At 42.4% G+C, this 12,606-nt stretch overlaps 1 protein-coding gene across 2 annotated transcripts in view; it reads right to left on the bottom strand.

Annotated features, from left to right (window-relative positions):
* Nucleotides 1-9,131, bottom strand: part of PSMC5 (proteasome 26S subunit, ATPase 5) — a 40,647-nt gene extending 31,516 nt beyond the window's left edge. Inside the window, exons 1-4 of one of the 2 annotated variants that reach the window (XM_029572904.1) lie at nucleotides 8,850-9,131; nucleotides 1,470-1,541; nucleotides 676-745; nucleotides 209-306 (exon numbers count right to left, since the gene is read on the bottom strand). In XM_029572904.1, coding sequence (XP_029428764.1) covers nucleotides 209-306; nucleotides 676-745; nucleotides 1,470-1,541; nucleotides 8,850-8,897 — 288 coding nt within the window. In that variant the 5' untranslated portion in view covers nucleotides 8,898-9,131. Of the gene's footprint in view, nucleotides 1-208; nucleotides 307-675; nucleotides 746-1,469; nucleotides 1,542-3,011; nucleotides 3,207-8,849 lie in introns of those variants that run through there. The other variant, XM_029572905.1, reaches the window with a different exon arrangement.
* Between the last annotated feature and the right edge of the window lie 3,475 nt (nucleotides 9,132-12,606).

Below are 12,606 nucleotides of genomic sequence, written 5' to 3'. Positions count from 1 at the left end.
GGTTAAATAGGCAAAAATAGATTCTGAGGTGGGATCTGAAGGGGCATCTTAGCAAGCTGAGGGGTTCCTCTTCCTCTTGTCAGCTTTTCCTTTCAGACAGTAAACTCTTTAGGACAGATACTGCTTTGACTTGTGGTAATAAATGAGTATTATCTATCTCACATCTTAGTAAGCCTTGGGTGCTGTGAGTTACGTAGACACTACCCACCTTGACCAGCACTTTCTTTTTATCCATGGCTCTCACCACCTCTCCTACATAGGAGCCCTGCTCCTGCAGGAGCTGCAGCTCCTCTCGAAGCAGCCGCACTAACACAAAAAGAAAAATATCTCAGCAGACACAATCTTCCAGGGATGGATTAATAGTCAAGATTCAGTGAAACACAGAAACCATTTCATCGCCAAGTGTAAATAATTAGATAACAGACAAAACAGGCCCCTGAAGGAAAACCATGTAACAAATACCTGCCAGTCAGGATCAAGATAACACTTGGAGACTAACTTTACAATTGAATTCAAAGAACAACTGTAAAGTCCAGAGAAGGCAACAGCCTAGGAAGAACAAGGTAAACCACCGTGGAAAATAATTTCTGTGATGACGAGACAGTTGCTTTCCACAGAGTACAGGATTTCAGCCAGAGTGACAGCGGCTCTCCTATAAATGCCAGCCTAGCTTACCTTTCGCATTAAGTTCATTCCTTTGTGCCTGCAAACGCCTCAGATTCTGACTTTTCTCATTAACCACCAACTGTAGGAAGGCAAAGATGGAAAGATGTGACTTAGCAGCAGCAGTCAAAGTGTTAGATCAGGACGATTGGAGAGCCAGTTGGAAACTGAATGGTACCATTTGTGAGCAACTCTGGAGAGACTCAGGGAAAAATGCATTTTATATTCTCAGAGTAAGTTTTTAGTGGTTTATTTGTGGGTTTTCCCCACTGTTTTATCACCGGTTTATTTTAGTTCTTGGTGCTGTCATGGATTAATTTATTATTTTAGAATGTTTGAAATTATTGTGACTCAATTTATATTTTAAGTCATTTGATATTAGGTGTCATTTGATATCTGTGAACTTGTTTTACTATTTGCAGTATATCAAATTTAATTATCAATAATTATAATAATAATAGGTTTAACATACACAAAAATTACAAAAAAACAAAAAAAAAAAGGATTCCAGGCCACTTCACATGCCTTAGGGCCAAATTCGTCAAGGTTTCTTCCATCCTGATTCCTAAATGAAAACTGACCACTGCTGACTGACACATCCAACATCCTTTGCCCAAATTTTCTGTTGGTGTCTTGGAATCATACACACACCACTCTCCCCACTCTCAGCTTGGGTTCCAAATGCCTTCAGCCACTCCAGGGTAAATGTGGCACTCTGCTCTGCTAAACACTCTCCCCCTTCAGCCAGACAAAAAGCAATAATAAACATAGAGGTTCTGGCAACAGCAGAAGGAAGGCTGACCCACCTGCAAGTCCTCGATTTTGGAGAGATAATACTGACGGAGGCCTGTGCCGCCTTTGGTTTCATCCATATCCATCTGTAGTCAAAAATAAGAATCAACAAAGAAGCTGTAGCCGATTCCTTTTTATTGGACTAACCTAAGAGATCTGTGACTGGCTTTTGACAACTATAAGCTCCCTTCATCAGGTTAGTTAAGAGACCCAGACTCTGTATTAATTATTTTGCCTCTTCCATCAGGACAGTGAGTTCACATCTAACACTTTTTCTAGTTTTCAGCTAACAATCTAAGCATGTTTTCCATGGCAGAGAATGGAAGAATAGCTTTAGTAAATCAGGCCCTTCCTGTTTTTACAATTTGTACTGAATATCTTGTGAAATTATTATCCATTACGTAAGTTTATCTTCAAGCATAGAGCGTTCCATGCCCCCTAACTCCCAGTGTCTAACATGAGGAGCGGCACTGCTGAAAACAAAACTCCCTGCTGGGACCCCCACACTGCCCAGCCTGTTCTTTCCCCGTGATTTCATGCTTTCATCCCTCCTTTCAATGCCTGATGTTCAGCACTCTTCTTCCAAGAGACAAGTATGAAATTAACAGTTAAACTTTCAGCCTGAGGCACTGGGAGCCCCCCACACAACACTTGTTAGAAGGGAGAACGCTCTTCAAGCCTGAGGCAGCACTGACTCCTGAGTTCCTTTCTTTCTTTTTTTTTTTTTTTTTAAAGGAGAAGAGGTTTTCTCTCTGCCTTTCTTCTCTGGACATGCACAGTCTCCCATAAGCCTGAAGACACAAATTAACATTGCCCTGGGTATCTCTTATTGTTGCATTCTTGATCTGAAATAAAGGCTCTTATTTTCTCTTGGGCTGTGTGTGCTGCCATATTTGCAGGAGGATGGTAGAAGTGTAGAAAGTTTTCAAACCCCTGCCACATTCCTAGTGTCCTTTAAAGGAGAACTACAATTTAGCAGGCTTAAAAGTCAACTACCGAGGGCTGGCTGGGGAGGATGGAGGGTGTGGGTTCCATTTCCAGGTCAGGGATGCTTCAGCATCAGTATCCACAGCCACCAGGAGGAGAAGTAAGCATTGGGGGGGGGGGGGGGGGGGGGGACACGACACATGAGGGAATCTCAACCATTGCTCAACAGCAACATCTACTAGCCAGAGTTAGGGGAGAGGCTCACGTCCGAGGTCCATAGCCAAGGTCTGTCACTGCAATAGCTGGACTAGGAGGAGATTTAAGAACACACAGATAAACCCCAGAGTAGCTGCAAGTGAGGATTCAGTGCCCTAGCCCAACAGAGGCCGTTCTGGCTGAAATGCTGCAATGGCATAAAATGCAGCTACAGTACATGCAAGAGAAAATAGCATCACCATTAATTTTTTGGGGGGGGAGCAGAGGTGCTGGGCATACAGCTATGCTCTTCCCCCTCCTATTAAACTCAGGCTCTGCAGAATGCATCAAGCTCCACAAGTCGCAAGGGCCTAAATATATATACGGTAGAAAACAGGAGTAACGTGTGCAGGTTATGAAAGACATTCAAATACCTCAAAAGGTGTAAATCTGGCAGAAGCAGCAATCAGTTCTCAGTGGAAAGGAAGTTCTAGAACAAGAGGTTATGACACGGAACAAGGGAGGTAGACTCAGGAACATCATCAGAAAAGACTGCTTCGTGGAGAGGTGGTGGATGTATGGCATGGGAGGTGGTAGAGGCAAAAATCAGTAACAGAATTCAAGAAAGCCTGAAATAAGCACAGAGGATGTCTCATTGTGAAAAAGTGAGGGGAAAAGCCAGAGATCGACTGGGGCCTAGAGTATTCTAGCAGGAAGTAAACTGGACAGAAATTAGATGGGCCTTTGTTTCTATATTTAATGGAGAAACCTTCGGATCATCAAGCTCTGTTTGCTTGTATGAGCTCTACAGTTTATACACCCACAGATCTAATGAGCCAAACTGATTCCTTTTATAAAGGGAAACTATCAACCATCATTGGGTGAGAAAGAAATATGGCAGAGGCAAAACAGATGGAAATATTTTCAAGTCTACCAACAAGAAGGTTTTATTTGTACTGCCTCAAGTCTGTAAATTCTTCTTACATTGGTTTTTAAAGTTAAATATGCACATAAAACTGTGCTAAATATCTGTGGGTACTGCACGATGGTACATTAATTATGTCTCAACCGGTCATTGCAAACTGTAGAAATCATAGTTCTAAAAGCTGCTGGATTATATAATTGAGGGAAACTGGCTCCTTTGTTCAATTTTAGAGAAAGCCCTGCTGTACAGAGAAGAAGGGGACCTTCATTTGTTTTTAAATACAGAAACACTAAGCAGAAAATAAAGCATGAGTGCAGGCATCAGTCTCATGCTACATGATCCAGCAAGTTTCTAACTCTGGATAGCCTTTCCTTCTGCTTATAAATATAGTAGCAGAAACCATCAACATCGTTGTGCAAAACAGGCCTTTAGCTGGAAGAACTGCAGTGTCATTAAGAAAACAGGCCCAGAGGCCTCAGAGCACCAAGAAGAATGTCATGGCAGCCCAATGTCCCATTTTCCTTAGATACAGCACAGCAACAAGTATCTTGATGGAAATTGGGATTGCTCCAGGAGGATCATATAAGCTGCAAACAGTGCAATGAGCCTTCCAGTCAGCAGCAGCAACCAGGTCAAAACACAGCAGCAGTACACAAGGCATATTTGTAGCCAAGAACGTGCATGCACATACACCTGCACTTAGGACTGATCCAGAGCCAAACGTATGCACATTGGCAGCACTCGGGATACATTCAGAGCCAACCACATACATAGCAGCAGTCGGTACCTGAGAAAACTCTAGAACCAGTCACACACAAAAAGAAAACAAGGGACGGAGAAAGGAAGCATGACCCAATACTAGATGGATTGGTACCAGCAAGCCAGAGCTCCCCAGAAACCCACAGGGTTAGTTCCAGCAGGTTAGGGGTGACTGAGTACCAACAGAAGGCCACAGAAACCGAGGCAGACATATTTGGGCAACAGCCTAATTTTGATAACAAGATTATTACAAAACTTGGTGGTAAGAGATGAGGGGTGCAGACTGGATGTTGGACTAAGCTTGGGATTTTGTATTGTATGCTGATCTACTCAGGATGGTAAAGAAACAATGAGAAATGAAACAAAAACTGACTTGGATTAGTAAGAACCCAAGTCGTGGTTAAGCTTCTTCAGCTGGAATATCTCCTTAGCAGTGCGGACAGGAATAACTGGGCAGACTGGATGGGCCAATTGGTCTTTTCTGCTGTTATCTATGTTACTATAAAAAGATATTCCTGAAGAAGATGTAGGGTGGGAGACTCACTGAGACCTCATAAATGATATGCCCAATATTTAGGCTTGATGAGAGCTTATAGTGGCGTAAGCTTCTCTATAATATAATCATAGGTCTCAATGAGCTAGATTTAGCGGGACGCTTATGGAAACGGCTGCCCCAATGCACTAATAATCTCCAGAGTGCTGAAATAGTTGTACTTAACTTGCAACTTCGAAATCCGTTGTCATGTAGACAAAAGCTGGTGATGAAGATGATGAGATGGTAAAGTCCGACTTCTTTCCATCTCATCATCTTCATCTCATCCATCTCATCATCTTCATCACCAGCTTTTGTCTACATGACAACGGATTTCGAAGTTGCAAGTTAAGTACAACTATTTCAGCACTCTGGAGATTATTAGTGCATTGGGGCAGCCGTTTCCATAAGCGTCCCGCTAAATCTAGCTCATTGAGACCTATGATTATATTATAGAGAAGCTTACGCCACTATAAGCTCTCATCAAGCCTAAATATTGGGCATATCATTTATGAGGTCTCAGTGAGTCTCCCACCCTACATCTTCTTCAGGAATATCTTTTTATAGTCCTTATCGTTTTGTTTCCTGGCATTTGGGGATTCTTTAATTCTTGTAGTTATCTATGTTACAGCAGCAACACTTGAGTAGAATCCAGAACTAGGCATCCACACACAGATCAGCAATCCAAAGAAACAGCAAAATAAATGACACATGGACAAAGAAGTGATTTTCATAAAATACACCAATTCTACTTTCCATTATAATAAACAGTTTGCCTATTGCAAAAAGTATAAACATACATGTACAGCCACGGCATCTTTGAATGAAGGAATAGACAGCGATCGAGAGAACTTTGGTAAAATAATGTGGAGAGAGAAGCCATTAAGTTTGGAGTGAGGACATTGTTTCTGAATAATGTTGGCGGTAACCGGAGAGTATCGTGAAGTTGTTGGAGAACAGGGTTGCTGAAGTGCTAGTCAATTGATTTAAATAAGGTAGTGAAGATCGCTATGTGAAGTTGGAAATTCCCTATGTATGCAAGGAACAAGTACAGCAGCTTCTTGTCAGGAGTACTTTGAATCGAGAGTACTTGGAATTCATGGGAGTACTTGGAATTAATATAAGGGAAAGTTCTATAAAGTGTAAAAAATAGTAATAAAGTACAAAGAAAAGGATTTCTTAATAAGGAGAATTATATAATATAATATTTTGAAGAAAATTGAGAAGAAATAAGTAAATAGCTGTGGATTTTATTAGGTGTACAATATATGTTGTGATATATATTAATATCATCAGTATGAATGTGTGGTGTGAATGTATTGGTATATGTAATAAGGTGCAATATATGTATAAAGTACATTAATGTTTTTTAATATATGTTTGTTACAAATACAATTTAATGATAATATACATGTATTTTGTTGATGATTACTATTGCAAAAACGCCATGTAATAGTTTTTTGTTTTTTTTTTACTTGGTTCTGGAGGCACAGGGAGATAAAGTGGCCTGCAGCAGGGTTACATACAGGCGCAAATTGTCCTGAATCAGTTGCAGTCACTAACTAGATGGCTGGCCGGTTACATTGGCACCTGACAGGACATCCCTAGCTTCCCACTAGGCATAAAAGTCAAGACAGCAGGTTGCTGCAAAACCAGAGATTCTCAACTCCAGTCCTTCAGGCCTATGAAATAAGGTGTATGTAAAAAACATGCATCCAAACTAGGTGCCCATCTTCACGCACGCACATCCACTTCTCCCGGATGCCCGATGCAATATGTATATGAGCTGCCGTGCTAAAACAGACACACTAGGGTTAAATTGTGTGCTTCTAGCGCATCCCTGGCATCAGGCACCCAGGAGATGTGGCTGTGTGCAGGTTACCAAAATGAATGCTCAATTGACGAAGATCTGTTTTATCTCACAACAGCAAATTTACCAGCACAATATACACGGACTGGAGCGTGTATATTGTGCATGCGTAATGTGCGCTAAGACTTTTTTTCTCCTCAAGCTTTTTTTTTTTTCTTCCAGGATGCTGCTTTCTGTGGTTCCTCCTACTTGTATCGCGGCAATCCTAGAAGTAACACCTTGATGCGCGGCAGGACTTTACACCTGCTCCAAGGCAAGCATAAAATTAGAAAGGTTAAAAAGTGTGCTTGGGCGCATGGCGATTTTTTGCATCACAGGGTAATAGCTAATAGCCTCATCTACATGACATTTACATGTGATGAGCGCTATTGGTTACGCTTTTGTTTCGACGTGCATTTGGCTGTGCTGATCCCCCTTACTGCATCAGGGGTTATAGACATGCGTCCAACCACTCGTTAACCTATGCGCTATGCTGGGTGCACTTTATTGTATTGGCCTCCTTGAGGGCAAGTTTTTAGAGTATCTAAGAAATGCAGATTAGCCTTAGACCACATTATGCAAAATGCATCTGAGGATTACTCATTGTGACTAGGTCAGAAATTGGATCTATTTATGGACCTTTCTGAGAACCCCATGCTAAACAATCTTGTAAATCCTGCTTCTTGGCTTTTGGGTGCCTGGCAGTAGGAACAGTCAACTTGTGGCCTTTTCTCTCCCCCTCCTATTCTCCTGAAGGGTGAAGATGAGCTAGAATTACTGCTACCAGCCTTGTTCGATTTTGAAGCCAGTTTCAGGAGATATTATGCTTTGTTTTTTAAACTAGCATTCAGCCAGTAAGGTTACACCGTGGCTTGATGCTAGGGCTGTTCCCTTGGGCAGCAGTGAAGTCGTTTAATGGCATGTTAAGATAGGCTTATCAGATAAATGTTTTCATATATTTTCAGAAAGACAGGAGAAGTACATCTGCTTGGTTAACTTGCTCTACAAGTGGTATATTAAATTCAAATAAATTAATAAGTACAAAGCTGAAGTCTACCATCCCTATATTAAGTAGCAAACAGAGCACTGCCTAAAAGTATAATTTTTAAGCTGCCCAAATCTTGTTTGATACAAGCCTAATTTTTAACAACCCAACCCTCACTGGGACCTAATAATGTACTGTGAATTTAAAAAAAAAAAAACAGTACAGGGAAGGAAATGCTTCCTTTTTAAGTGTCAGAAACATTAGTGTTAGAAGTGTTCTTGTCTCTACATTCGATTCTACAGTTCCCATGGACTCGTTTGTCCTATGTTTATCTTGATTAGAATGGAAGCTCCATTGAGTACTACATTTGTCTAGGGGTTATTTTGAAATTATAAATAGTAGTGGTAGTAATTCAATGCAAGGTGAACCATACTTTTTCATCACCACGTACAAAATTTATTAGTTTTGTTCAAATTTAAATGAAGGGTTATATATCCAAGAAAGATTGTTTTACACATGGCTGTTGCCTGTGAGGTAAGATTTCACACACCCAGGAATGAGCCAGATTCTTGCTACAAAGGTTTCCAGCTAAGGCACTAAAACCCTGCATACGTCATTTTCGTATCATCTATGACGTGAAATAGCATAAACAGCAAAACTGGTCTACCGCAAGGGGTTCCCAGATTCTTTTGGTAATAGGTTATCCTAAAGCAAAACAGTAGTTTTTCTTGCAAGTCATAGACACTTGAATCAACATTATATGCTGTGTGAATGAAAGAAGCTATATTTGGGGTGGATTTTGTAATCAATACAAGACTGATCAGGTCATATGTAAGTGACTGCACGTATAGGGAATGGGTAAGACTGGTGCCATTTCCACTGGGGAAGCCTACTGAAGTATACCGTAATGTGTGACATAACGAGAAACTTCCGTTTTCTCATGAGGCCTGGACTCCCTACACAACCTAAACTGTGCCCAGAGATAGTAACGTGCGGCGCTCACAGGGATTACTAAGCACTCGTGCATGTCCTGTTCAATGCACTAATCATTTTGATTTATTTAAATTAAGCTCACGCCTTAACTTCTAACCCAGGCCCAATCCCTGAGGGGAGAGAGAACCTGGGAACATACAAAAGAGAGCTAGCCAGGCACCAACTCCCGGACCCAAACAGAACTATCCCTAGAAATCACCCACCCTACCATACCCCACCCTTGTCTCACCTGCTCCGGCCCGTCCGGCGCCATCTTATACTCTCCCGGCGGCGACATCAATCTGAACACAGGCCGGAAATTACAAAGCACCAACTTCCGGCCAGCGCCGGCTAGAGGCGGAAGAAGCGAGTAGCGAATGGCTAGAGCGACAGTCAGTAGTGTGAACGCCCCGCTTCCGGGTTGAGAACGTCAGTTGGTTACTCGTTCCTCGCCCAGTGACGTCACGCGGAGACCGTGACTGGCGTCTGTGAACTTCCCCTGGGGTACGATAACCGGCTCCCCGGCGGAGGGGAGATCCTGGAATAAAAGTCGGCCCCAGAAGAAAATAGAAAGGCGGACTGGCTGTGCCTGGCCTGGTTATATCCCCGCCCCACTCTCCACACGCGTACGTACGTGCTGGGACTTGTAGTTCCTGTTCTTTGCAGGCCTTGGAACCACAAGTCCCATACGTACACTGGGGAAGGGGGTAAAACCAGGCTCTGACAGCTTGGCGTTAGTGAGTTTTCAGATCTGCTTGAGGATACCTTGGAGATCGTGATATCATTTATTAGACCAGAAACAAAACCACATGTTCTTATACTGAGCTTTCAGCGTCTTCTAGAGTTCCTCTCCTTAGGAAATACAAAATAATGCCTTTGTTGGTACCATAAATTATATTACCTCATAGGACTGCCTCTTCACCCAGGTCAGATGTGATCCACAGCATCTAGTTCCTATCTTTCCTAGAAGTATCGGAACTTGAAGTGAAATGATGCAATGGGTAGAAAACCAGAACAGGGTTGATCTCAATTCGGGGTAATCCTACTGACAGAGTTCTTTTCTAAAGTGAGGCGAATCCAGAATTGATAAGATCTGTGGGCTACTGATACACCTCACTCATGGGGAGGGACTGTTGGCATCAATGCACTTAGCAGAACAGGAGCAGCTGCTGGCACAATGTACACACTAGATTTGCAATGCCTCCATCTCTTGTCTGCTTATCCACTCTCTTCCTCACCTCGCTCATCACTATAGATTCCAAAGGCATCATCATCCCTCACTGATGTCAAAGCACCTAGCTTTTATCTTCTTCTGAAACTTACAATGTGTGTATGCTCAAATGTAATATTTAGTTTTATTTATTTTTAAAAAATGCCTTATCCCATGCCCATAAAAAAACAAGATTAATATAACCTTCAAACATTACAAACAACCTGAGAAATCATAAACGGCTTTAGCCATTTGATTGAAAGATCTCTTTAAAGAAAAAGGCTTTTAGTTTATGAAAAGTTTTACATTTTACATTAAAACTTTTGAATTAAAATTTATGAATCACCTAACACTTAAAAGGTCTAGGCGATGAACAAGAGAACAGTCATAATAAACATATAAACATTCATATAAAATAATACATTTAAATAAAATCATGAGATCTAGTAAAATAGTACATTCATTAAATATAAAATTAAATATAAAACATAAGTACATTAAAACAAATAGACAATGTCGGAAGGCTGTAGCTGCAAGTTCTCTGGGAAAGCTTTCTAAAGATAGGGCCTAGCATGGAGAATACATTCTTGCAGGTTTCTGTTAAATGGGCCAACCGAGGAGAGGGAATTTCAGAAGGCCACATTTGCCAACTGCAGGATGCAACGGGGGTTGTAGATGCATAGAGTAGCTCATGTCCCAGTGGAGTCATTATTATTTAGAAACTTGTGAATCATTTATATAATCTTAAATTGAATGTGTGACATGACTGGAAACCAGCAATATAGGTGTAATGAGTCCCTGAAGATGGGTACCAGTCAGTAGATGGGCTGCCACATTCTGTGCAACCTGCAGATCCTTTAATATATTTGCTAGGGCTCCTAGATAAACAGCATTGTAATAATCCAGGTATGGTAACGCAGGCCAGCCATGGCAGGGGAAACAGCCAATAAGATAAAGGAGGCAGACACTGGCTGGTCCTTATAAACAATTTATTTATAGAGATAAAGCAAAACAGAAAAAGGAACTGCTCACCTTGCAGTGCTGGAAACAAACAATACAATGTATATGGTCCTGCTGTATCCTTCCTGCTTCCCTGAGTTACGCTCTGGTGAAGGGATCCTCCCTTCACCAAGGATTCCCTGTTGGTCTGGCTCTTAAGGAGGGCCAGGGAAGACAGCTATGCCTAGTCCACTTTGTCTCGTTCTGATAGATACAAGCTGTTAAGCCCGTTAAAATGGGCTACATTAAAAAAAATTTTCAGTCCATTTTTGAACACAGCACCCTTCTACACTTTTTCTCCCTCACTCCCCCTTCCCCTCGTTCACTCACCCCTTCCCTCCACTCAGTCTTTCTCACCCTCTGTCTCCCACTGCCTCCCTCCCCTTCCCTCAGTCACTCCCACCTCCCTCCCCTTCCCTCAGTCACTCCCCACCCTCTCTCAATCCCATCCCCTCTCCCTCAGCCCTCCTCCACTCCCTTTTTCTCTGCTCCACAACTTCTTACCCTTCCACTTACATCCCTCTGTCTCTGACCTCCCCCTCATTCTCCCTCTCTTCCCCCTCATTCTCCCTCTCCCCTCACTCCTCCCCACCTCTCCCACCCACCCACTCTCTCCTCCCTCCCTCCCTCCCACTCCCTCTCTCTCACTCAGTCCCTCCCTCTCAGTCCCTCTCTCTCACTCAGTCCCTCCCTCTCAGTCCCTCCCTCCCTCTCACTCTCTCCTCCCTCCCTCTCTCACCTCCCTCCCTCTCACTCTCTCCTTCCTCGCTTATGGCCGCCGCTGTCGCTCATCGACGACACTCCTCGTCGCCGCCACTGCCGCCTGACGCCGCCATGTTGATATTCAGCTGACGCTCGCTGAGACCGACATGCTTGCCCGCACATGCGCAGTAGATCTGCTCTCTACTGCGCATTTGCGGCACGTCGGTCAAGCTTCGTTTATTAGGTTGATGTCTAAGGGGAGAGACATCATTAACGGATTACCATTACTCTCCTGGCATTAGAAAAATCATGTCTCATAAGTTAACACATTACAGCTCCTAAGCGTTAATGCATTTATTGAGCTCAGTTAATTATTATGAAATCAAAACCACTCATATATATACTCAGTCAGAGACATAGTCTTAAAAGAAGAATATATTTATATTTTACTTGAGAAAATTATACAATTAAATTCAGTTGATAAATTAAGTTGATTAAGTCAGATCAATTCAGATAAATTCAGACTAAGGCCTGGATTTTCTAAGTTCACAGAACTTAGAAAATCCGGCGGTAACGGGGGGCGGGCCTGCGAAAGCTGGCAGCGATCGCACCTCCGCGGTGCTATCGCTGCCGGCTTTCACACCCAATAGCGCCACTGTGAAAGGTGGTGCTATTGAGCGTGATACTGGCGGCACTAATGATTCTTACCTTTTGCTGTCAGTGTAGTCGTCGCGGAGTCTGCCCCGAGGCCGCCCCGTGCGATACCTTTGGAAAATGACCCCCTAAGTCTGTTTAAATCAAATTAATTCAGATCAAGTCTTTTGATACAAAAGGATGACATTCAAAGTGATTGCTTATCAAGAGTTAAAATTCTTTGCCAACGCCTCAGGCATGCCATGATCAGAATTGGACAGCAGCAGCCCCAAATATCTGGAATGTATGGTATTCATACCTTCTTTGCTGTGTACTTTTAACAGTTTACAATTAGCATGTAATTGGCTAACATAGCTATCCTTTAACCTTGTAAGTTACTAAACTACTAAATGTACAAGAAAATATTGCTTATAAAATACCTCAAATACACTACATCAAGACA

This window comes from Rhinatrema bivittatum, chromosome 12 (genome assembly GCF_901001135.1).
Source record: "Rhinatrema bivittatum chromosome 12, aRhiBiv1.1, whole genome shotgun sequence".
NCBI lineage: Eukaryota > Metazoa > Chordata > Amphibia > Gymnophiona > Rhinatrematidae > Rhinatrema > Rhinatrema bivittatum.
The sequence above is the reverse complement of the archived record's forward strand: the minus strand, read 5'-3'. Positions and strand labels throughout refer to the sequence as shown.